Source organism: Carcharodon carcharias, chromosome 6 (assembly GCF_017639515.1).
Source record: "Carcharodon carcharias isolate sCarCar2 chromosome 6, sCarCar2.pri, whole genome shotgun sequence".
Classification (NCBI taxonomy): domain Eukaryota; kingdom Metazoa; phylum Chordata; class Chondrichthyes; order Lamniformes; family Lamnidae; genus Carcharodon; species Carcharodon carcharias.
The window spans coordinates 147,040,361-147,066,039 of NC_054472.1; the positions used below are offsets into that span (position 1 = coordinate 147,040,361).

The 25,679-nt window shown below is 42.9% G+C and overlaps 1 protein-coding gene across 1 annotated transcript in view; it reads left to right on the forward strand.

The window, feature by feature from the left end:
* Positions 1–25,679, forward strand: part of c6h1orf35 (chromosome 6 C1orf35 homolog) — a 32,850-nt gene that overhangs the window by 5,666 nt on the left and 1,505 nt on the right. Inside the window, exons 3-7 of the mRNA XM_041189108.1 lie at positions 6,549–6,594; positions 7,811–7,893; positions 20,359–20,431; positions 21,987–22,069; positions 24,809–24,940. Coding sequence (XP_041045042.1) covers positions 6,549–6,594; positions 7,811–7,893; positions 20,359–20,431; positions 21,987–22,069; positions 24,809–24,940 — 417 coding nt within the window. The remainder of the gene's footprint in view (positions 1–6,548; positions 6,595–7,810; positions 7,894–20,358; positions 20,432–21,986; positions 22,070–24,808; positions 24,941–25,679) is intronic.

The window sequence follows — 25,679 nt, forward strand, 5'->3', positions numbered from 1 at the left end:
GAGGTGCGCATTATGGAGACATGGCTGCAAGGGGATCAGGACTGGGAGCTAAATATCCAAGGATATACATCCTATCGAAAAGATAGGCACGTTGGCAGAGGGGGTGGGGTTGCTTTGTTAGTAAGAAATGAAATTAAATCGATAGCAAGAAATTACGTAGGGTCAGATGATGTAGAATCTGTGTGGGTAGAGTTGAGGAGCTGCAAAGGTAAAAAAACCATAATGGGAGTTATGTACAGGCCTCCAAACAATAGTCAGGATGTGGGGCGCAAGATACACCAGGAGATAGAAAAGGTGTGTAAGAAAGGCAAGGTTACAGTGTTCATGGGGGATTTCAATATGCAGGTAGACTGGGAAAATCAGGTTGGTAGTGGATCCCAAGAAAGGGAATTTGTGGAATTGTCTACGAGATGGCTTTTTGGAGCAGCTTGTGGTGGAGCCCACTAGGGAACAGGCAATTCTAGATTTAGTGATGTGTAATGAGGCAGATTTGATAAGGGAGCTTAAAGTGAAGGAACCCTTAGGAGGAAGTGACCATAATATGATAGAATTTACCCTGCAATTTGAGAGGAAAAGGCTTGAATCAGATGTAATGGTATTACAGTTGAATAAAGGCAATTACAGAGGCATGAGGGAGGAGCTGGCCAGAATTGACTGGGAGATGAGCCTAGCATGAAAGACAATGGAACAGCAATGGCAGGAGTTTCTGGGAGTAATTTGGGAGACACAGCAAAAATGCATCCCTAGGAAGAAGAAGCATACTAAAGGGAGGACGAGGCAACCATGGCTGACAAAGGAAGTCAGGGACAGCATAAAAGCTAAAGAGAAAGCATGCAATGCAGCAAAAGCAGTGGGAAACCAGTTGATTGGGAAGCCCACAAAGACCAACAGAGGACAACTAAAAAAGAAATAAGGAGGGAGAAGATTAAATATGAGGGTAAACTAGCCAGTAATATAAAAGAAGATCGCAAGAGTTTTTTTTTTAGATATACAAAGGGTAAGAGAGAGGCATAAGTGGACATTGGGCTGCTAGAAAATGACACTGGAGAAGTAGTGGTGGGGAACAAAGAAATGGCGGAGGAACTGAATAGGTACTTTGCGTCAGTCTTCACGTGGAAGACACGAGTAACATCCCCAAAGTTCAAGAGAGTCGGGGGGTCGGGGGGAAACCAGGGGACACAGTATTATTGCTAATTTGGTTTGGCCAGTCTATATGTAGATTAAAGTTACCATGACTACTGTAGCATGCTTGTTACTTGTACCTTTAATTTCCAGTTTAATGCCATCCCCTACCTCATCACTACCGTTTGGAGGCCTATAGACGACTCCCACCAATGTTTTCCATCCCTTGTTGCTTCTTAGCTCCACCTAGACTGATTCTACATGTAGATTTTCTGAGCCAATATCCTTTCTTACTATTGCATTGATTTCATCCTTAACTAACAACGCATGCCACCTCCTTTTCTTTTTTTTGTCTGTCCGTCCTAAATATTGAGTACTCTTGTACATTCAGCTCCCAGCCTTGGTCACCCTACAGCCATGTCTCCATAATTACAATCAGATCGTACCCTCTTACATCTATTTGCATTGTTAATTTGTCTACCTTATTGTGAATGCTCTCTGCATTCATATACAGTGCCTTTAGACTTGTCTTTTTAACATTTTTACACTTTTTTTTGCACTATAGCCCTATTTGCTGTTAGTTCCTGTTTCTTCTGCCTTGCGCTTTTGCTTTCTACTTTTCTGTCTTTCATTCCTATCTTTGTTTCTCTCTCTTGTGTCTCCCCGCTCAGGTTTCCACACCGCACCCCCCCCCCATTCTAGTTTAAACCCTTCCCACAGTGCTAGCAAATACCCCTGTGAGGGAGAGACCAAGCGCAGACTAGGTGACCGTTTTGCAGAACACCTTCGGTCTGTCCGCAAGCATTACCCGGACCTCCCTATCGCTTGCCATTTCAACATTTCACCCTGCTATCATGCCCACATGTTGGTCCTTGGCCTGCTGCATTGTTCCAGTGAAGCTCAATGCAAACTGGAGGAACAGCACCTCATCTTGCGACTAGGCACTTTACAGCCTTCTGGACTGAATATTGAGTTCAACAATTTTAGATCATGAATTCTCTCCTCCATCCCCACCCCTTTTCCGATTTCCCCCCCCCCGGCTTTTTTTTCCAATAATTTATATAGATTTTTCTTTTCCCACCTATTTCCATTATTTTTAAATGTATTTCCGTCCATTGTTTTATCTCTATCTTTTAGCCTTATTCGATTCCTTCACCCCACCCCACCCCCATTAGAGCTATCTGTACCTTGCTTGTCCTGCTTTCTACCCTTAATTAGCACATTCCTTAGATAATATCACCACCTTCAACACCTCTTTGTCCTTTTGTCTATGACATCTTTTGGCTGTCTCCACCTATCACTGGCCCTCTATCCAGCTGTACTTGTCCCACCCCCTCCATTAAACCAGCTTATATTTCACCTCTCTTCTATTTTTATTTAGTTCTGTTGAAAGGTCATACGGACTTGAAATGTTAACTGTGTTCCTCTCCGCAGATGCTGCCAGACCTGCTGAGATTTTCCAGGTATTTTTATTTTTACCCCTGTGAGGGTATTGGTCCTGGTTCTGCTGGGGTGCAACCCACTCAGCTAGTACAGGTCCCATCTTCCCTAGAATCAGTCCCAATGCCTCAGGAATCTAAATCCATCCCTCCTACACCATCTCTCCAACTAAACATTCATCTGCCCTATTCTCCTATTCCTGATCTTGCTAGCATGTGGTATAGAGTAACCCTGAGATTACTGCCTTTGAGGTCCTGCTTTGTAATTTATTTCCTAGCTCCCTATATTCTACTTTCAAGATCTCCCTCTTTTTTCCTTTGTCGTTGGTACCAATATGGACCATGACCTCTGGCTGTTCAGCCTCCCCCTTCAGAATGTCCTGCAGCCGTTTAGTGACATCCTTGTACCGGGGAAGCAACATACCATCGTGGTGTCATGTCTGCGGCCACAGAAATATCTATCTGTTCCCCGTATGAGAAAATCCCCTATCACTATTGCTCTCCCACTTTTATTTCCCCCTCTCTCACCAAACCCCAGCTGAAGCACTCTATTGCAGCCCAAAGCAGCATTCCAGTGCAGACAAAAGCAGCACTGTAGATGGGTTGCTTTTATGCATCTGAATCTAGCTTCTGAAAACCTGTTTAAGTGAAGAAGTCGAGAGTTAGTGATGAAGGGGGTGAGGCAATGGTGGGATTTGAACACTGAAGATAAGAATTTTAAAATTTGTATTTTATTTAACAACTTCTTTGATTCAGTGTTTTGTTTATATACTATAGCGCACTGCATTTCTCAGTAGCTGTTACTGACTTCCTTCCTTACTACAGTGGTTTTGAACCCTGACTTCCTGCTGTTGAGCTGTAGTTTACAAACTCTGCCGCTCACAACTGCTTCCCAATGTGATAATAAGGTACGTCTGTGGATATGGTCCTGAAAGCACTGGATTCTATGTATGTATCCCATATAGTAAGGTTCAGTGTAAGACCTGCTTATTCAAACGTTGATGAATTGCTCCCTCGACCCAAGCAGGTATTTTTTTTAATCACACTGGGTGCTCATTACTCTGCACAAAGGATCCAAACTGATCTAGCTTCTATGCACTTCTGGGTCATTATTATTGTGTATAAACCATCCTAACCCTAGGCCATGATTAGCCTAATTAACTTTTTGACCATCAGAAAGTATAAATAATTAAGGCATCAGAAAGTATAAATAATTAAAATTTGCAAAGTGGGAACACTTTTTAAGGAAACATAACTGCGATAATTGTGAAAGGCTAGTGTTTATTTCAGTGCCCAGTATGTTTTATTTTATTCTTTCACGTGGTATGGGCTTCGCTGGCTAAGTCAGCATTTAGTGGCCATCCCTACTTGCCCTTCTCGAATTGGTGCAGTAATGTTACTTGGATTAGTTCTTTGCTCAACTGGACCACAATTCAATGAGTTCTCATTCACAGGAACAGCTTTAGAACTTGATTCCCATTGACTTCAGTTTTGCTAGGACTCCTTGATGCCATTCTCAGTCAAATGCTATCCTGATATCAAGGGCAGTCACTTGAGTTCAGCTCTTTTGTCCACGTTTGCACCAAGCCTGTAATGAGCTCAGGAGCTGAGTGGCCCTGGAGAAACCCAAACTGAGCATCAGTGAGCAGGTTATTTCTGAATAAGTGCCTCTTGATAGTACTGTCGACGACCCCTCCATCACTTTGCTGATGATGGAGCGTAGACTAATGGGGTGGTAATTGGCCATATTCGATTAGTCCTACTTTTTGTGGACAGGACATACCTGGGCAATTTTCCACATTGCCGGGAAGATCCCAGTGTTGTAGCTGTACTGGAACAGCTTGGTCAAGTGTGTGGCTGGTTTTAGAGCACAAGTCTTCAGTACTATGGAATGTTGTCAGAGACATTGCCTTTGCAGTACCCAGTGCCTTCAGCCACTTTTTGATATCACATGAAGTGAATTGAACTGGCTGAGCCTGGCATCTGTGCCTTGTCTTTTGCATTGATGTGCTGGGCTCCCCCATCATTGAGGATGGGGATATTTGTGGAGCTTTTTTCTCTGGTTAGTTATTTAATTGTCCAACACCCTTCACAACTGGATGTGGAAAGACTGCTTAGCTTTGATCTGATCCATTGGTTGTGGAAGCGCTTAGCTCTGTCAATTGCTGCTTCTGCTGTTTGGCATGTAAGTAGTCCTGTGTTGGAGCTTCGACAAATTGACTCTTCATTTTCGGATATGCCTCTTGTTGCTCCTGTCATGCTGTCCTGCACTCTTCATTGAACCAGGGTTGATTCCCTGACTTTGTCTTTTGAAAAATACAACCTCGCTGTAATTATCTAATAAGGCTCTGAGGAGCTGTGGAGAGTTTTGGTCAGTGTTTCCAATAAAACTAACTGACTTGGCACGGATGTGACTACAGTGATGCCATTTTGGCCACATGCACTCATTTTAGTAGAAAATGCTTCACACAACAGGTAATTGTATATTTACATAAACATTTGTCACCGTTCTGTGACTAAGGAAGTAAAGCATTGCTTTTCATCTTACATTCTCAGCAAAAAGTTTAAAGTTTACATGAGTTTACATATATCATGTATATGAATATTGAAATCTCATGACCAATGATGGTGTCAATGACTCATTTAATTATTAATCAGAAAAGCTTTTTTTCCACATCTAGATGCCCACTAGGCTGCTTGTCCATTACATTAGCCGACAGCCACAAAACTGGTTTAGAAAACACAGTTGTTTGAATGTACTCTCAACAAGGTGCCTACCCTTCAAATCAGGAGACCTCAAAGGCATTCCACAGGGATTGTGTGATGCAATGTTTCTGCAGTGCTTTCCTTTCAATTCATTCTATTTCGTGCGCAACACCAATCTGACCTTTTGGAGACCAAGGTCCGCCTTCACATTCACTTCATCACATTGAGTGGCATTATGTAGGATTGCATTGGATATATGGCACTACCACCTCAGGTCATTGCTGCAGATGTTCCTTAGGACTGTGTTCTAGGCCTGACCATCTTCAGCTGCTTCAGCAATGATCTTCCCTACAACCTAAGAACAAAAGTGGGGATGCTCACTGATGATTGCACTGTGTTCAGTTCCAAACTCTTTCAATAATGAAGCAATCTGTGCCCATATGTAGCAAGCCCTGGACAACATACAGGCTTGGGCTGATGTGTGGCATGAATGTTATTGCCACTTAAGTGCCAGATAATGGCCATCTCCAACAAGAGAGAGTCTAACTGTCTCCCTTTGATATTGGAATTACCATCACTGAATTCCCCACCATCAACATCCTGGGAGTTACCATTGACCAGAAACTGAACTGGACCAGCCATATAAATACTGTGGCTACAAGATCAGGTCAGAGACTGGGAATTCTACAGTGAGTAACTCATCTCCTGACTCCCCAAACCCTCCCCATCATGTACAAGGCACAAGTCAGGATTGTGATGAAATGCTCCCCACTTGCTTGGATAAGTGAAGTTCCAAAAATATTGAAGAAGCTCAATACCATCCAGGACACAGTTGCGTGCTTGATCAGCACCCCATCCACCACCTTAAACATTCACTTCCTCCACCACAGTTGCAGCAGTGTGTACAACCTGGGCTGTAACCAATGTCAGTGTTTTCTGGGATAGTGTAGAGGAAGCTTTACTTGGGAATGTTTGATTGGTCAGTGAAGAATGGACCTTATGCTGTAGCTAATCTGCTGTACCTGCCCTTGAGTGTTTGATGAGACAGTGTAGCGGGAGCTTTACTTTATAACTAATCCTTGCTGTATTTGAACTCTGAATGTTTGATGGAGTGGTGTAGAAGGGACATTACTCTACATCAAACCTGTAGTATTTAAATTGGGAGAATGCGTTCTATTTCAGAATACTCATCAATGGCACTTATCAAGCACCATAAAATAATAAATTCCTCCAACAGGAAGTTACCATAAAGCTGATGATATTTTCTTCTATTGTCATTAGAGGGTACAAGAATCCCAAAAGAAGACCCACTGGAGTAACTAAAGAGGTAAGGAATGAGTGAAGTGTGCTATAATGAATGTTTCCATAGCAGGTGTGTGATCTTTTATGATAAACTGCACCCTGTGTGTGTGATCTTTTAAGATACACTGCACCCTGTGTGTGTGATCTTTTACGATACACTGCACCCTGTGTGTGTGATCTTTTACGATACACTGCACCTTGTGTGTGTGATCTTTTACGATACACTGCACCCTGTGTGTGTGATCTTTTACGATACGCTGCACCTTGTGTGTGTGATCCTTATGTAATACCGTCTGTGCATTTATACATCGCCTTTCACAACCACTGGACATTCTAAAGTGCCTTTCAGCCAATGAAGTACTTTTGAAGTACTTACAGTAAGGAGGATAGTGACGGACTTCAAGAGGGCATAGATAGGCTGGTGGAAGATTACATTTATCGCAGAGAAATGTAAAGTGATACATTTTAGTAAGAAGAAAGAGGAGAGGCAATGTAAAATAAAGGATACAACTCTAAAGGGCTGCAGCAACAGAGAGATCTGGGGGTACATGCTCACAAATTATTGAAGGAGGCAGGTCAGGTTGAGAAAGATATATGGTATCCTGAGCTTTATAAGTCGATGCATAATAATAGAGTACAAAAGCAAAAGCGGTTTGATGAACCTTTATGAAACACTGGTTCAGCGTCAGCTAGAATATTGCTTCCAATTCTGGACACTGCACTTTAGGAAGGATGTGAAAGCGTTACAAGAATGCTTCCATGGAAGAGGGACTTCAGTTACGAGGATAGATTGGAGAAGCTGGGGTTGTTTTACTTAGAGAAGGTTGAGAAAAGATTTGAAAGAAGTGTTCAAAATCATGAGGGATCTAGACAGAAGGGTTGTGAACCAGTCAACACAGGGTTAAGGTGACTGGCAAAAGAGTCATGAAGAAAAACTTTATTATGCAGTGAGTGGTTAGGATCTGAAACACATTGTCTGAGAGTGTGGTGGAGGCAGATTCAATTGAAGCTTTCAAATAGGAATTCGATACCACCTAAAGAGAAAAAAACTGTGGACTACAGAATAAGATTAGAAGAGCAGAGCTAGCTGAGTTGCTTTTGCAGAGAATTGGCATAGACTTGACAGGCCAAATGGCCTCCTCCTGTGCTGTAACCATTGTATGATTTTATGATTCTGTGGATAGCGAGGTGTATGTTGTTGAATGCTGCCTTTTTAAACATTCATTCTCATCTAATTTCAGGAACTGGCAGAGGTCTGTAAGCGTGAGGTCGTAGAACCAGACAGTAAAGATGTTGACCGAGTCCTTGGGCTTGGCAGTTCCAGGTAGGGAGAAACATGTCTTAACGGTTCTAGTTCTCCCATATCTATCCATTATATACTGTACCATATATTACTGTGTATAGCACTCTCAAATATTATATACTAACCTATCATTACTGGATATAACACTCCTTAATATTTTATAATAACTTATGTGCTACTGGATATACCTTCCTGCATATATTCATATCCCTGAAACCTTATACTTTTACTCTAATCACTTGACATATTTATGCTGGTCAACTGCTTCTATATTTTCATAAGATTCTTTCGGAGACAATTCTTTGCAAGGCTGAAGACTCTTAGCCTATTTAGTTCTGCCTTTTGGTTAACTCCCAGAACCAGGCATAGAACTACATTGCTCTCCTCTGTGCTGGAGAGTCCCCTCTGTGGCAGAGTCCACATGTACGTTCAGTTGTGTCCTGACCAGTGCCTTGCACAGATCCAGCATGAAACTGTACATCCAACTGGGGGGGGGGGGGGGGGGGGGGGGGGGGCGGGGGCGGGGGGGGGGGGGGGGGGGGGGGGGCGGTTTGGTAGTGTGTGGAGGGGCTTGCTGGTAATGCTGGCATTTTTCCCATCCCACAATGACTCTGGGCAGGTGGTGCTGGGCCCCACTATTGGCAATGTTGGCTTTCTGTACTGAAGTGAACTAATGTAATGCTGAGGCTTAGCCATTAATTGTCACCATAGGTTGAGTTAACTGAGATATGAGGCTTGGGGATAGATCAATAGAGAAGCAGTGGCAGGCGTTTAAGGGGATTTTTCAAAATACTCGGAATAAGTACATTTGTACTATAAAGAAAAATTCTAAAGGGAGGACCCACCATCCATGGTTAACTAAAGAAGTTAGGGAAAGCATCAAACTTAAGATAAAAGCATATAACTGTGCAAAGATGAGTGGCAGGTCAGATGATTGGTCAGAATATAAAGAACAGAGAATGACTAAAAGGTTAATCAGGAGAAAGAAATTGGAGTATGAGAGGAAGCTAGCTAGAAATGTAAAAATGGGTAACAAGAGTTCCTACAGCTATTTAAACAGGAAAAGAGTAGGTAAAGTGAGTGTTGGTCCTTTGGAGAGTGGGATTGGGGGTAGCTAATAGTACATAATAAGGAAATAACGGATGAAATGAAGAAATGTTTTGCTCTGACTTCATTCTAGAGGATACAAGAAACATTTCAGTAATAGCTGTAAATCAGGAGGTGGAAGAAAGAGGGGAACTTGGTGAAATTACAATCACTAAGGAAGCGGTACTGAGCAAACTGATAGAGCTGCGGACTGACAAGTCTCCAGGTCCAGATAGACTTTATCGTAGGGTCTTAAAAGAGGTGGCTAACGAGGTAGTGGATGTGTTTGTGTTAATTTTTCAAAATTCCCTAGATTCTGGAAAAGTTCTATCAGACTGGAAAGTAGCAAATATAACCCCTCTATTCAAGAGACCAGTCAGGGTCAATCTGCCTGATTTAAATTCAGACAGTGCTTGGCAATTAACTGTCAGTCACCATCACTGGTGCATTCTCCACGGCAACGCCTCTACCGATCAGAGTCCACTTGCCAATAATCAGCACTCTCTTCACATAAAGTATATATTGTTATTTTTCCCTGGTATTGGTATTCTTGAAAAGTGTCCTCATGAGCGCAAGATGAAAAGCTTCAGCATGTCTCTTTTTTCAGCAATACTCAATTTATTAGAGTTCTTTGAAGGAGTAACTTGCTGTGGATAAAGGGGACCCTGTAGACATACTGTACCTGAATTTCCAGAAAGCATTTGATAAGGTGCTGTATCAAAAGTTATTGTGGAAAATAAAAGTTCCTGGTGTGGAGGGTAACATATTAGCCTGGATAGAAGATTGGCTGGCTGGCAGGCAGAAAATGGAGAGTATGCATAAATGGGTCTTCGTCTGATTGGCAGGATGTGACAAGTGGAGTCCCGTAGGCATCTATCCTGGGGCCTCAACTTTTTATAATTTACATCAGTGACTTATGAGGGGAGCGGAGGCATTGGAGCTAAAGTTGCAGATGACACAAAGATAAGTAGGCAAGTATGTTGTGAAGAAGACATAAGGAGTTTGCAGATGGATATAAATAGGTTGAGTGAGTGGGAAAAAGCCTGGTTGATGGAGTATAATGTGGGAAAATATGAAGTTGTTTACTTTGGCAGGAAGAGTAAAGTATAATTTAAACGAGGAACGACTGCAGAATTCTGAGGTGCAGCAGGATATAGGTGTTCTCATGCGTGAGTCACACAAAGTTAGTATGCAGGTATAGCATGTGATCAAGAAGGCTAATGGAATGCTATCCTTTATTACGAGAGGACTTGAACATAAAAGTAATGATATGCTTCAGTTATACAGGGCATTGGTGAGACTGCATCTCAAAGACTGTGCAGTTTTGGTCTCCTTGTCTAATGAAGGATGTAAATGCATTGGAGGTGGATCAGAGGAGGTTTACGAGATTGATACCTGGAATGAGTGGGTTGTCTAATGAAGATGGATTGGACAGGCTGAGCTTGTTTCCACTGGAGTTTAGAAGTGTGAGGGGTGACTTGATTGAAGTATATAAGATCCTGAATGGCCTTGACAAGGTGGACATTGAAAGGATGTTCCCTCTTGTGGGTGAGTCCGGATCTAGGGGGCACTGTCATTAAATTAGGGACAAGGATGAGGAGAAATTTTTTCTCTCCAAAACTGACTTTGGAACTCTTTGCCTCAGGCGGTGGAAGTGGTGTCACTGAATATTTTTAAGGTAGAGGTAGATTCTTCTTAGGCAAGAGAATCAAAGGGTATTGAATGTGGAAGTGTAGAACTCAACACAAGCAGATCAGCCATGATCTTATTGAATTGCGGAACAGGCTCGAGGGGCTGAATGGCCTACTTCTCCTATTTTGTATGTTTGTAATTATTGAGGGTGAGCAGGAGATGGGATCTGTAAATCTCACTCAGTTGAATCCTCCTCCTAGCTAATTTGGGTCAGTGATTTGAAATTAGTTCTCAAAGAATTAACCTCACAAGCAATGGATCAATTAGTTAGAATAATAGAAAACATAAAATGGTTACAACACAGAAGGAGGCCATTTGTCCCATCAAGTCCGTGCCAGCTCTCTGCAAGAGCAATTCAGCTAATGCCACTTTGCCGCCTTTTTCCTGTAACCTGTAATTTTTTTCTCTTCAGATAATTCTCTTTTGAAAGCCTCAATTGAATCTGCCTGCACCACACTCTCAGGCAGTGCATTCCAGATCCTGATCACTTGCTATCTAAAAAAGCTTTTCCTTATGTCACTATTGCATTTTTTGCCAATCACCTTAAATTGGTGTCCTCTGGTTCTTGAACCTTCCGCCAATGGAAAGGATTTCTCTCTATCTGGATGCCTCATGGTTTTGAAAACCTGTATCAAATCTCCACTCAATCTACTCTAAGGAGAACAGCCTCAGCTTCACCAATCTACCCACATAACTGAAGTTCTTCATCATGGAACCATTTTCATAAACCTTTTCTACATCCTTACTAAAGCCTTAACATAATTTTTACAGTGTGGTTCCCGATTTGGACACACTGCTCCAGTTGAGGCTAAAAGAGAATTTTATAAAGGTTTTATGTAATGGTTCTTGCTTTTGTACTCTAAGCCTTTATTTATAAAGCCCAGGATCCTGTAAGCCTTATTGATTGCTTTCTCACCTGCCTTGATTTGTACACTTATATCCCCAGGTCTCTTTGTTCCTGAACTCTATTTAGAATTGTTTCCTTTATTTTATATTGCCTCTCCTTATTCTTCCTAACTAAATGTATCACTTCACACTTCACTGCAATAAGTTTAATCTGCAACATGTCTGTCCATTTCACCATAGGAATTTAGGATTAGGAGCAGGAGTCAACCATTTGGCCCATCTGAGCCTGCTCCATCATTCAGTATGATTATGGCTAATCTGGCTGTGGGTTCAGCTCCACTTTCCTGTCTGCCTCCCATAACCATCAAAAATCTATCTACAGCCCGTCTATATCCTCTTGATATCTATCACTATCCTCTCAGTTCACAGTGCTTCCAAGTTTTGTGTCATTTGCAGATTTTGAAATTGTGCCCTGGACACCCCAACTCTAGGTTATTAATATGGATCAGGAGAAACAGTGGTTCTAGTACCGATTTCTGGGAAACCCACTGTATATCTTCCTCCAGTGTGAGAAAGAACTGTTCACCATTTAATTAAATTTGTTTTTTTTTCCCTCTCCTTTGTTTTGTTATTGTGTGAGGATTGTCTGCTTTCTCAGATCACTGTAGAATAGAGAATAGATTATGTTCCAGACTCTACCTCATCTCTAACTGTGGGCCGAGAGCAGTTTGTAATGCTTTTTTCCCCCTCTGCAACAGGTTATAGAGTTCATATCCTCCCCCAGAGACTTGAGCACATTATCTAAGTTGACACTACAGTGCTGCACTTTCGGAGGTACCATCTTTCCGATGTGACAATAAACTGAGACTCATTCTGTCTGTTCAATTGGATGCTAACTATCCTGTGGCAATACTCAAAGGAGAGCAGAGAGTTCTCCCCAAGTCCTTTCTGCTTATTGGGAGCTGTGTTTGTTTCTCCCACAGTGATTGGTTTTCTCTACTAGCTGCTAGGTAAATGCGACTCACTTAACACTAACAGAATTACCTGGAAAAACTCAGCAGGTCTGGCAGCATCAGTGGAGAAGAAAAGAGTTGATGTTTCAAGTCCTCATGACCCTTCAACAGAACTGAGTGAATCTAAGGAGAGGGGTGAAAGATAAGCTGGTTTAAGGTGGGGTGGGGCGGGGGGGGGGATGTTGGGTGGGGGGGGGAAGTGGGGGGGGTGGTGGTTGTAAGAACAAGCAAGCAGCGATAAGAGCAGATAATCAAAAGATGTCACAGACAAAAGAACACAGCGGCGTTGAAGGTGGTGATATTATCTAAACGAATGTGCTAATTAAGAATGGAAGGTAGGGCACTCAAGGTACAGCTCTAGTGGGGGTGGGGTGGAAAGGCTAGCAGGGCATAAAAGATTTAAAAATAATGGAAATAGGTGGGAAAAGAAAAATCTATATAAATTATTGGAAAAAACAAAAGGAAGGGGGAAGACACAGAAAGGGGGTGGGGATGGAGGAAGGAGTTCAAGATCTAAAGTTGTTGAATTCAATATTCAGTCCGGAAGGCTGTAAAGTGCCTAGTCGGAAGATGAGGTGCTGTTCCTCCGGTTTGCATTGGGTTTCACTGGAACAATGCAGCAAGCCAAGGACAGACATGTGGGCAAGAGAGCAGGGTAGAGTGTTAAAATGGCAAGCAACAGGGAGGTTTGGGTCATTCTTGCGGACAGACCGCAGGTGTTGTGCAAAGCGGTTGCCCAGTTTACGTTTGTTCTCTCCAATGTAGAGTTACCGTATTGGGAGCAACGAATGCAGTAGACTAAGTTGGGGGAAATGCAAGTGAAATGCTGCTTCACTTGAAAGGAGTGTTTGGGCCCTTGGACGGTGAGGAGAGAGGAAGTAAAAGGGCAGGTGTTGCATCTTTTGCGTGGGCATGGGGAGGTGCCATAGGTGGGGGTTGAGGAGTAGGGGATGATGGAGGAGTGGACCAGGGTGTCCCGGAGGGAACGATCCCTATGGAATGCCGCTGGGGGGTGGGGGGTGGAGGGGTGGTGAAGGGAAGATGTGTTTGGTGGTGGCATCATGCTGGAGTTGGTGGAAATGGAGGAGGATGATCCTTTGAATGCAGAGGCTGGTGGGGTGATAAGTGAGAACAAGGGGGACCCTATCATGTTTCTGGGAGGGAAGAGAAGGTGTGAGGGTGGATGCACGGGAGATGGGCTGGACACGGTTGAGGGCCCTGTCAACGACCGTGGGTGGAAAACCTTGGTTAAGGAAGAAGGAGAACATGTCAGAGGAACTATTTTTGAAGGTAGCATCATCAGAACAGATGCGATGGAGGCGAAGGAACTGAGATAATGGGATGGAGTCCTTACAGGAAGCGGGGTGTGAGGAGCTGTAGTCGAGGTAGCTGTGGGAGTCGTTAGGCTTGTAATGGATATTGGTGGATAGTCTATCACCAGAAATTGAGACAGAGAGGTCTAGGAAGAGAAGTGTTAGAGATGGACCATGTGAAAATGATGGCAGGATGGAGATTGGAAGCAAAATTAATACATTTATCCAAGTCCTGACGAGAGCATGAAGCAGCACCGAAGTAATCATCGATGTACCGGAGAAAGAGTTGTGGAAGGGGGCCGGAGTAGGACTGGAACAAGGAATGTTCCACATACTCCATAAAAAGACAGGCATAGCTGGGGCCCATGCGGGTACCCATAGCCACACCTTTTATTTGGAGGAAGTGAGAGGAGTTGAAGGAGAAATTGTTCAGTGTGAGAACAAGTTCAGCCAGATGGAGGAGAGTAGTGGTGGATGGGGATTGTTCAGGCCTCTGTTCGAGGAAGAAGTTAAGGGCCCTCAGACCATTCTGGTGGGGGATGGAGGTGTAGAGGGATTGGACATCCATGGTGAAGAGGAAGCGGTTGGGGCCAGGGAACTGGAAATTGTTGATATAAGGTGTCAGAGGAATCACAGATGTAGGTGGGAAGGGACTGGACAAGGGGAGAGAGAAGGGAGTCAAGGTAACGAGAAATGAGTTCCATGGGGCAGGAGCAAGCTGACACGATCGGTCTACCGGGACAGTTCTGTTTGTGGATAATTCCAGGTAATTCTGTTTTTGTTTTGGATTTCCCGCATCCGCAGTTTTTTGTTTTTATCTCATTTAACACACTCTACTTATAATGTGGCTGCTTCAAATTAATTTACTGTTAATCGAATTTCCTGCTGACCCAATTCCCCAGTAAACTTAAGCTCATCTTGAATTCTGCTACCTATATCCTAATTTGTGGTCCCCAAGCACCTTAATTTAAAAAAAATCATCCTTGTGTTCAAATCACACCATGACTATGCCACTCCCTATTCCCAACCTCCTTAAGCCCTACAGCCCTTCAAGAATTTTACATTCCTCCATTTCTTTAACCCCGCTGTTGAAGGCTGTGCCTTCAGCCATCGAGGTCCTGATCCTAAATTTTCCCCTAACCCTCTCCCTGCCTCTCCACTCTCTCTTTTCATCTTAAAATCTTTGGCCACTTACCCTAATCACTTTCCCTTTGCCATTTTTTTGTCTGATTACTCTCCTGTGAAGGGTATTGGGAAGTTTTGCTGTGTTAAAAGGCAGTGCAGAATTGCATGTTGCATGATCTGCCTGATCTCAACCAGGGCAGTGAAGGAGGCAACACATTTAGCCCTTGCCTTCCTAGAAGAGGATAGCTCAGTGAAGTTTCCACCTTTTAATTGATTTCTAGCACTGTTTGTTGGAAGGTACGTGCGTGGACAAGCCTGGGTTTGGCTGTGATCCCAATTTCCTGGCGTTCCCCCATTGTCAATGTGTCTGCTGACGGTCCCTTTCTTCGGTTCAGTGATAGACTGTGGCCATTTGTGAGGGAAACAAGAGAATAGTCAAAACCTGGGGACGTATATCCTAGGACAGGCTGCACTTCGGGAGAAGGGGAGAGAAATATCGTGAACTGATTGTGGCCTCAACTCAACTTTCCTGTCTAACCTTTGGCTCCCTTGTTAATCAAAATCTGCTTAACTTGGCCTTAAAAGTATTCAACAACCCTGCCTCCACTGCTTTCTGGGGAAGAGAATTCCATATACTCATGACCCTCTGAGATACTCATCTCTATCTTAAATGGGAGACCCCTTATTTTTAAACGGTGTCCCCTAGTTCTAGTATCTTCTACAGGAGGGAACATCCTCTTGGCACTGTAAGACTCTTAACTAGGGGGTCTCACTACCCTCTAAGGTCCTCACCCTGTACTTGGTATCAAGCAAATGATATGAAGCAAACCATGGATACAATTTCCACTTAGTGTGGAAAACGATTATTAACCCACTAAGCAATTAGTGTTGTAAGCACATACTATTGCTTGCTGTAAATATATACTATTGCTACTAGTGAGACCCCCTGGTTAAGAGTCTTAGAGACTTTTGGCAACCACGAAAGGTAGAGAAATGACGAAACCAACTATAGCTGAGTTAGTCACAAAATATGTGGCGGGGAGACTGCCCGTGAAGGAGGGGTGGGTTAGGGTGATTCTGGAAACAGATGATCCCCTAATAGAAACTGATGAGTGGATACGAATCCACACGTAAACAATCATTAGTAAAGGTGGTCTGGTTGATGGCATATCAAAGGAAGTGCTGTGAAATGGAAGCAGAACTGATTACACTGAGAAAAGAGAAAGAGGAAAGATCAGCTGCAGTGAGAAGAACCATGGAACAATTAAGGCAGAAGAGAGATAAAGAGAGAGAGGATCAGGATAGAGAAGTGGAGAGCCGAGTAAGACACAATACCTAGAGAGTCAGTGTGTCCATAATCAGCAGCAATGCAAACTCTGGCCTGAGAACGAGACAGAACAAAGAATGAGGGTGGAGCATGCTGAGAGAGAGCGAACGAACCAGATGATATCAGGGTAGCATACAAGGTCCAACAGCATGAAAGGAACAGGCTTGCTGACCACACAGGCTGTCAGCGATGTATTGAGGTGCTGGAAACAAAATGAAAGAAGCATCAGGGTGTCATTTGCATGCTAATGGGAGGAGAAGCTGTAGACGGTGGAGTTTGAGGATGGCGAGTGGGGAGAAACTACATTTATGCTGGATGGGCAACATTCACCCTGTCAACTCCCCTCAGGATCTTGTATGTTTCCATAAGATCCTTCTAAACTTCAATGGGTATAGGTCCAACCTGTGTAACCTTTCCTTTTAAGATAACTCCTTTGTTCCAGGAATCAGTTGAATGAGCCTTCTCTGAACTGCTAATGCAGTTATATCCTTTAAGGAAATCAAAACTGTACACAGTATTCTAGATGTGGTCTCACCAATGCCCTGTACAATTGTAACTTCCCTACTTTTATACTCGATTCCCCTTGCAATGAACACCAACATTCCATTTGCCTTCCTAATCACTAGCTGAACCTGCATACCAGCTTTTTGTGATTCACATACCAGGATACCCAGATCCCTCTCTACCCAGAATTCTGCAATCTCTCTCCAGTTAAATAATATATTGCTTTTCTAATCTTCCTGCCTGAGTGGACAAGTTCACATTTTCCCACATTATACTCCTGCCAAATTTTTGACCACTGAGTTAGCATATCTATATCCCTTTGAAAGCTCCTTATGTTTTCACAACCTACTCTCCTACCCATCTTTGTGTCATCAGCAAATATAGCAACCATACATTCAGTCCCTTCATCCAATTCATTGATATAGATTGTAAATAGTTGAGGCCCCAACATTGATCCCTGTTGCATTCCACTAGTTACAGCTTGTCAACCTGAAAATGACCCATTTATCCCTTCTCTCTGTTTCTTGTTGGCTAACCAATCTTCTATCCATGCTAATATATAATCCCCTACACTGAACTCTTATTTTGCATAGTAACCTTTGACGCGGCACCTTATCAAATCATAGAATCACAGTGCAGAAGGGGCCCTTTGGCCCATCGAGTCTGCACGGACACTTGAGAAACACCTGACCTACCTACTTAACCCCACTTACCAGCACTTGGCCCATAGCCTTGAATGTTGTGATGTGCCAAGTGCTCATCTAGGTACATTTTAAAGGATGTGAGGCAACCCGCCTCCACCACCCTGCTGGGAAGTGCATTCCAGACCGTCACCACCCTCTGGGTAAAAAAGCTTTTCCTCACATCCCCCTAAACCCCCTGCCCCTCACCTTGAACTTATGTCCCCTTGTGACTGACCCTTCAACTAAGGGGAAGAGCTACTCCCTATCCACCCTGTCCATGCCCCTCATAATCTTGTACACCACGATCAGGTCACCTCTCAGTCTTCTCTGCTCCAACGAAAACAACCCAAGTCTATCCAACTTCTCTTCATAACTTAAATGTTTCATCCCAGGCAACATCCTGGTGAATCTCCTCTGCACACCCTCCAGTGCAATCACATCCTTCCTATAATGTGGCAACCAGAACTGCACACAGTACTCCAGCTGTGGCCTCACCAAGGTTCTATACAACTCCAACATGACCTCCCTACTTTTGTAATCAATGCCTCGATTGATAAAGACAAGTGTCCTGTATGCCTTTTTCACCACCCCACTAACATGCCCCTCCGTCTTCAAAGATCTTTGGACAAAATAACTTTTGAAAATCCAAGTACGCCACATCTGTAGGCTCCCCTTTATCCATGTTCCTTGTTACTTTCTCAAAGAACTCTAATAAATTAGTTAAACACCATTTCCCTTTCACAAAACCATATTGACTTTTCCTGATTACTTTAAGATTTTCTAAATGTCCTACTATAACCTCCTTAATAATGGATTCCAGCATTTTACTTATGACAGATGTCAAGCTAACTGGCCTATAGTTTCCTGCTTTCTGGCATCCTCCTTTCTTGAATAGAGGAGTTACATTCACTCTTTTCCAATTTGATGGAACCTTTCCAGAGTCTGGGGAATTTTGGAAAATTGTGTAGGCAAATGCATTTTGCACTAAGATCCCACAAACAGCAATGAGATGAATCGCTGGTTGCTGTTTTTAGTGGTGTCAGTTGAGAGAAGAATGCTGTCCCAGGACTCTGCTTCTCTTTATATAATGTCACACGATATTTAACGTTAACCTAACTAAGTAGATAAGTTCTTTCTTTAATGTCCCATCAGAAGGATAGTTTACTGTTGTACCAGAGTTTTGGCCTACATTATGTATTCAAGCCTTGGAGTGTCCATAGACATCTGGAACAGGAATAGATCATTTAGCCCCTAGAGCCTTTTCCCCCATTTAATGAAATCATGCTTGATCTGAGCTCTAACTCCCTATACCTCCTTTGTTTGCCTGATATCCTTGAATACCTTAGGCTAACAAAAATCTATCAATCTCAGTTTTAAAATTAAAAATTGATCTAGCATCAATTGCTGTTTCTGAAACAGATCTTCTACCATCATTCATGTGAAGTGTTGCCTAATTTCACTCCTGAAAAGTCTGAGTCTAATTTTTAGACTATGCCCCCTTATTCTAGACTGACCAACTAGTTTTTCACAATCTTCCCTAACTGTTTCCCTTAATATTTTGAAAACTTTAATCAAATCCCCCTTAAATTTCACGGAGTAGAAGCAAAGTTCTAAATTTCATGGAGTGGAACCCTAGTTTGTTTAATCTCTCCCTGTAGCTTAACCCTTGGAGTTCAGGTATGATTCTAGTAAATATACACTCCACTGCTTCCTTAGTGTGGTGTCCAGAACTGCTGCGGTCTAACCAGAGCTTTGTATAGCTGACAGATGACTTCTATTTCCTTATATTCTAGTCCTCTTGACATAAAAGCCAGCATTCTATTAACCTTGATGATTTTTTTTATCTGTTCATGACATTTTAATGCTCTTGAGTACTTGGACCCCCGAGTGTCTCTGGGCCACCACTATTTCTAGCTTTTCATTAACTGGGGTTTTACTTGAGGACATATAAAGAGAAACCTATTGACATTGTAGTGTGATTCAGTTAGGAGGTGTAACTCTTTCGAGTACAAACCCGTTTCCATCTGTTTCAGATGAAGTTACATTGTTTCATAGTTTGCCATTGTGAGAATTGAACTCTTGATACTCTTTTGAGTAAACCTGTTTCCATCTGTTTCAGATGAAGTTACATTGTTTCATAGTTTGCCATTGTGAGATTTGAACTCTTGATTTTTTTATATATATATAGGCCTCAACTGTAACTCTTTCGAGTACAAACCTGTTTCCATCTGTTTCAGATGAAGTTACATTGTTTCTTGGTTTGCCATTGTGAGATTTGAACTCTTGATCTTGGGGTTACAAACCCAGTACCATAACCACTTGGCTGTTTAGGCCAAGCCAGTTAGGAGGTGTATGCCTGCATTGTACCACTTTGTCAATAAATGAGTAATCATTGGCTGCAGCTGGCTTTCTGGAATAGAATATTTGTGAGGATATTATTCTGACTGTGCTGGCTCCATCCACCTCAGTGAGGAGAACAACAGCAGGAAGGAAGGAATTCTTTTCATCCATCCTGTTGGAGTGTTATAAAGCTTTTAGTGAGGAGAGCACCGCTTGTAGAGGTTTAATTTTTTCTTCCTCCACTCATTCCTTTAATCTCCAAACTTCTCTGGATCTTGGTCCCATTGTTGTGCGAGTGTAGACTTACAGCACAGAGGAACACTTTGCTGCTATGCCTCTGTCATCCATCTCCTTGCAAGCTGGTAGAGTGGCCCTGGCAGAGGTCTGAGATCAAGCTACCTCACAGAGTCTTGAGACTTGAAAGCAAGCTGCTTAGCTGCGCCCTTTATGCCCAGCCCATTGAGACCAGGAAAAAAACTCTTGGACATGAAATAAGGCGCCAGCAAGGGTAAACTGGCATCTGATTAACCAGCCTGTTCCAACCTGTTCCCTTCTAGTGGGACCGCTCCCAGAATGATGCTGACTAGAGAGGACCGTGAGGCGGCTAAGCTCGGACTGGCTATTTTTACGGTAGGAAAAGAGGCAATGTTCAATCATGTTTAAGATGGTAGAGAGGCTGGATTACAAAAGTGAGAAAGTTATGCTACAGTTGTACAAAACCTTGGTCAGGCCTCACGAAGGACATATTGATTTTGGAAGGGACATAGTGCAGATTAATTCAAATGACATCGAAGTTTAAATGGTTAAATTATGAGGACAGGTTGCATTAACTTACAGTATATTCCTTTGAAGGAGGTCTGATCTAATCAAGGCGTTTTAAATGATAAAGGGATTTGATAAGGTAGGTGCAGGGAAAACATGCCCTCTGATAGGGGATCCAAAACAAGGGAGCGTAATCTTAAATTAGAGCCAAGCCATTCTAAAGACAAGTCAAAAAGCACTTTTTCACACAGAGGGCAGTGCAAGGGTATGACGAGATACAGATCAAAGATGGGCAAATGGAGCTGAGATACAGATCAGCATGGAACGTATGACTCTTGTATTGATGTAGTCATGACTTTCGATCATCTAAAAACTAAATATGTAAAGTGAGTTATTCAAAATTCAGCAGTCGTTTCCATGAAGGTTCAGTTTTCAAAATGAGGCTTTGAGAGCTTAGGGGTCCCGCAGCAATTTTGAGGGGCTCCCTATAATTAATAACTATTTGCCTGACTCCCAGTAGGTTTCCATGTTTTACTAATTTACTAGTACATTGTTTCTGATACATAGTAATTTTTGCAATAATGCTTTGGAAAGCTGATGCTACCTTTCAGAATTGCAGACACGGAGTCTCTGTATGTGTGCCAATATTGGTTGGAGGTCCTAGGGAGTGTGCTAATATTGGCAGTGGTTTTCTGCAAGTGTGTTGATGACTGGTAGGTGCTCATATCAATTGCGTCGGTATTACTGTATGGTCCCCAAGAATCCCCAGCTAGGACAGTGCCGGTCTTTAAAGGGACACCCGGGACTGTGCCTATATATTCGAAGGTTTCCTGGGACCGTGCTGGAATTAATAGGGATTCCCCAGAACTGTGCCAGTATACTTGACAGTTTTCCCGGACTGTGCTGGAACGAATAGGGATTCCCTGGCACTGTGCCGGTATCTTTGGGGGTCCCCTGGGTCTGTGCTATGAAGTCCGGCGGTGCCCTGGGGTGTCTTGGAACTCGTTTTTTCAGGAGTTGCTGCAGCATGTGCTGATATTGGTAAGTTGGCGGGGGGGGGATCCCCACAGAACACGTAAATCACTGTTGTACATCTGATCACTTCCCCTGAATCCTACAAGATGGGAGTCCTTGAATAAATTGCACTGTTCACTTGTCGAATACAGTTCAATAGTATTACTGGTCTTAACAGAATATACATAGCTGTCAGATCAATCAGAAATGAAAGCAGGAAAGTGATGGAAATGAATTGTAGGCTTGACAGTACCTTGGGGAGAATTTGATTAGCCAAGTTCGAACCTAAGATGACTGCCCCAGAAGTTCACTCTACCTTGTTATCTGCACCTGCTGCTTATTTTATTATATTTAATTCTCAGGTTTCTGTTTCTCTCCAGTATTCAATTTCTTTCCTCACTTGTTACAGCACCAGAAATCTGACTATATTGGGGAGTCATCGAGCCAGAAGCGGAAATCAGAGCAGCAGAGCGGAGAGCCTGAGACCCTGAGGTAGGATGCCATGGATGGTTGATGCTGACCAGTGGTCAGAGTTGCTGTATTTTTATTTGCCCCATTTCACTTTCTCATCTCCTTCTGAAGATATTGACTCTTGTATAATGAGAAAGGAGAATAGAAAGTTTTTTTCTTTGTACTCCAGCCCGCTGAAGATAGAATGGAGGAGGTTATGTTTCAGTTGTACAGAGCCTTGGGCGGACCCCACATGGAGGAAGGTGTTCAGTTTTCGGCACTGCATCTCAGGAAGGGTATATTGGCCTTGCAGAGGATGCGGTGCAAATTCACCAAAATGATTCTGTGGTTTAAAGGGTTAAGTTGTGAGGCTGAGTTGCATAAAATTGGACTGTATTCCCTCAAATTTACAAGGTTGAGGGGCAGTTTAATGACGTTTAAAATTATTGAAGGATCTTTTGGTGGACGAACCCAGAACAATTGATAGGAAGTGACTCATGGTGTCTCGCAAGGATCTGTGTTGGAACCTCAGCTATTCACCATATTTACAATTTGGATGATGGGATAGAATCCTAGAATGGTTACTTGAGGACATTTGACCTTTGTGCCACCTCTCTGCAAAAACAACTCTAGTACCACTTCCCAGCCTTTTCTCTATAGCCCTGCATTTTTTCCCTCTTCAGGTAATTATCCAATTCTCTTTTGAAAGCTTGGTTGAATCAGCTTCCACCGTACTTTCAGGCAGTGCATTCCAGATCCTACAAATTCATTGCATAAAAAATAATTTGCTCTCTCACTTTCTCTCCCCCTCTGCCAGTCAGCCTCTTCTCCCTGTGGCCCCAGCACTCCGTTCCCCCGGGCCCGAACCCACCACCGCTGGTGTCACTACTTCTGCAATCACAGACTGTTTCTCTCTCACATTTGTTGCTGATAGGCTCACTAGTAAGAGAAACAGCATGTGATTGGAGGAGCTGCTCCTTGCAGAATCTTCCATTCCAACTTACTTGTTTGACAGGCATTTTGAGAACTGCCTACATGGGCCACATAGAGGGGTTTCACGGGCCGCATGTTGGACAAACCTGTACAAAACAGTTAAAGGGACTGATGCAAGAGCAAAGTGTTGTGGATACCTGAAACCTGAAGAGAAAATGCTGGAAATACACAACAAATTTAATGTTTCAGGAGAATTAAATGATGGTGGGTCATTGACCTGAAACATCAACTCTTTCTCTCTCCAAGATGCTACCAGACATGCATTTCCACTGTTTTCTGTTTAATTAAAGGGACTGTCGTCTAAGGGTGACTAAAAAAAACTTTTTGTTTAAACAAAGGCTCGCACTCAATTTGATAGCAGCCTGAAGGAGAAGGATGGATAAGAGAGTTAAAAATGAATGGAAAGTAAACCCAAAGTGAAAATACATAACACAGCAGCCCTACATCACTCCATTGGTCACCAATGAAGTATGCCTACGAGATGGAATCAAGCTTCAGACCACAGCTGGTGATCACTATGTTTCAGCTCTATTCTACATGGCTAAAAGGCAGCAGTTCATCTGCTGTCAATGCCAGACAGGTGTGACAATGTTTGCACATCTGATTTTTGCATGTGTGACCAGTCAGGTGCATTGTCTGCTGGTCATTTTAGGCTAAATTGTAGCACTCTTACTGTGGAAGAGGTTTGTGGCTTCAGGCCCCGCTACAATGAATTAGTGAAGTAGTGCAGCACTGTAAGCAATGCTAAAACCAAAGCCCCATTGGCCCTCTGACGTTGATGTAAAACATGTGGCACTGTTCAAAGAGCAGTGGAGTTTTCCTTGTCTTAGCCAATATTTGTGCAAATTGGCTGCTGACTTTCCTACATTACAACGGTGACTATACTTCAGAAGTATTTAATTGATTGTTAAACACTTTTTTTTATTTAATAACAGGATGTGGGCTTTGCTGGCTGGGCCAGCATTTATTGCTCATCCCTAGTTGCCCTTGAGAAGGCGGTGGTGAGCTGCCTTCTTGAACTACTGCAGTCCGACAGTGTTGGTACACCCACAGTGCTGTTAGGGAGTTCCAAGATTTTGACCCAGAGACTGTGAAGGAACAGCGATATATTTCCAAGTCAGGATGGTGAGTGACTTGAAGGGGAATTTCCAGGTGGTGGTGTTCCCATCTATCTGCTGCCTTTGTCCTTCTAGATGGTAGTGGTCATGGGTTTGGAAGGTGCTGTCGAAGGAGCCTTGAATTCCTGCAGTGCATCTTGTAGATGGTACACACTGCTGCCACTGTGTGTTGGTGGTGGAGGGAGTGAATGTGGTGCCAATGAAGCAGGCTTCATTGGGAGCTGCACTCATCCAGGCAAGTGGAAAGTATTCCATCATACTCCTCCTGACTTGTGCCTTGTAGATGGTGGACAGGCTTTGGGGGAGTCAGGTGAGTTAGTCATTGCACGATTCCTAGCCTCTATCCTGCTCTTGTAACCACAATATTTACATGGCTAGTTCAGTTTCTGATCAATGGTAACCCCCCCAGGATGTTGGTTTAGGGTATCCTGAGGACATAGAAGATTTCTTCCACATAGACCACTGAAAGCATTACACATGATAAAGGCCCTATTGAGAAGGAATTCAAAAGTATGGTTGGTCAGGTAATAACAGACCTTGGAGGTTGCGGTTGGGTGGTGATACTTTTTGGGCTGGTGTCTGACTGGATTCCAGATGAACAGATGGGGTCCGCATGGAAGTTTGTGTATGTCTCAATTTTTCAGTATAGTCTGTTGATCCCACACTCTAGGTTTGAAGGCCGGAAGCGACACAAGAAAGAGAAAAAGAGCAAAAAGGAAAAAAAGAAAAAGAAGGAAAAAAAGAACAAGAAGCACAAGAACAGGGAAAAATTATCACCATGTGTATCAAATCATCGAGACAGGTAAATGGGGCAGTGGGGAATGGAGTGACTTGCATCTGTTCATAAATAGGGGTGAACACTATTAGTTTGAAAGTGTTTTTCTTTAAACATTCACTGGAAACAATGCTTTGAAAGAAACAAGTTGCATTAACCTTTTCCTGCAATTTCACCTTGTGCCACGTGAGGGCTCTGCCAACAAAGCTTGACCATCACCCACTTAATTGTAGAAATGAAACACTGCTTTGGGTGCAGTTGATCCAACACAACATAAATACATCAGGAAATTTTAAAGAGTGGTAAACTGCATTTTATTAATACAGCAAAAATATTTTTAATGTGAGTGACCTGCTTTTGAATAACTGAAAATGACTAAGAAATGCTAGAGCCATTTAGTTATATCATAGCCAATGAAATATTTGCACTTAAAAACAAATCTTAGTTTTAAGAGGCTCCTTAAAGGCACACAATAGGAAAAATTCAGCAGGAACTCACTAGGATGATCAATTTAATCTGGGGTTGAGGTCGATTTAAACCAAAAAAAAATCATGGAAATGCAATTTGTGCTAGACTTAATTTGCCCCTGAAATTCCACAAACTTTTAGCTGTTCTGCAGTGTCATTGTTGGACTGTAATTCTCATTCTAGCCCAGTCATAAGGATTTAACATGAACAGTCCACACCACTGTAAAAACATTCTTAAAGATATTTGTATTTGGTCAGTGAAGTCCAAGGACTGATGTATACAGTAAGCTCACATCTGA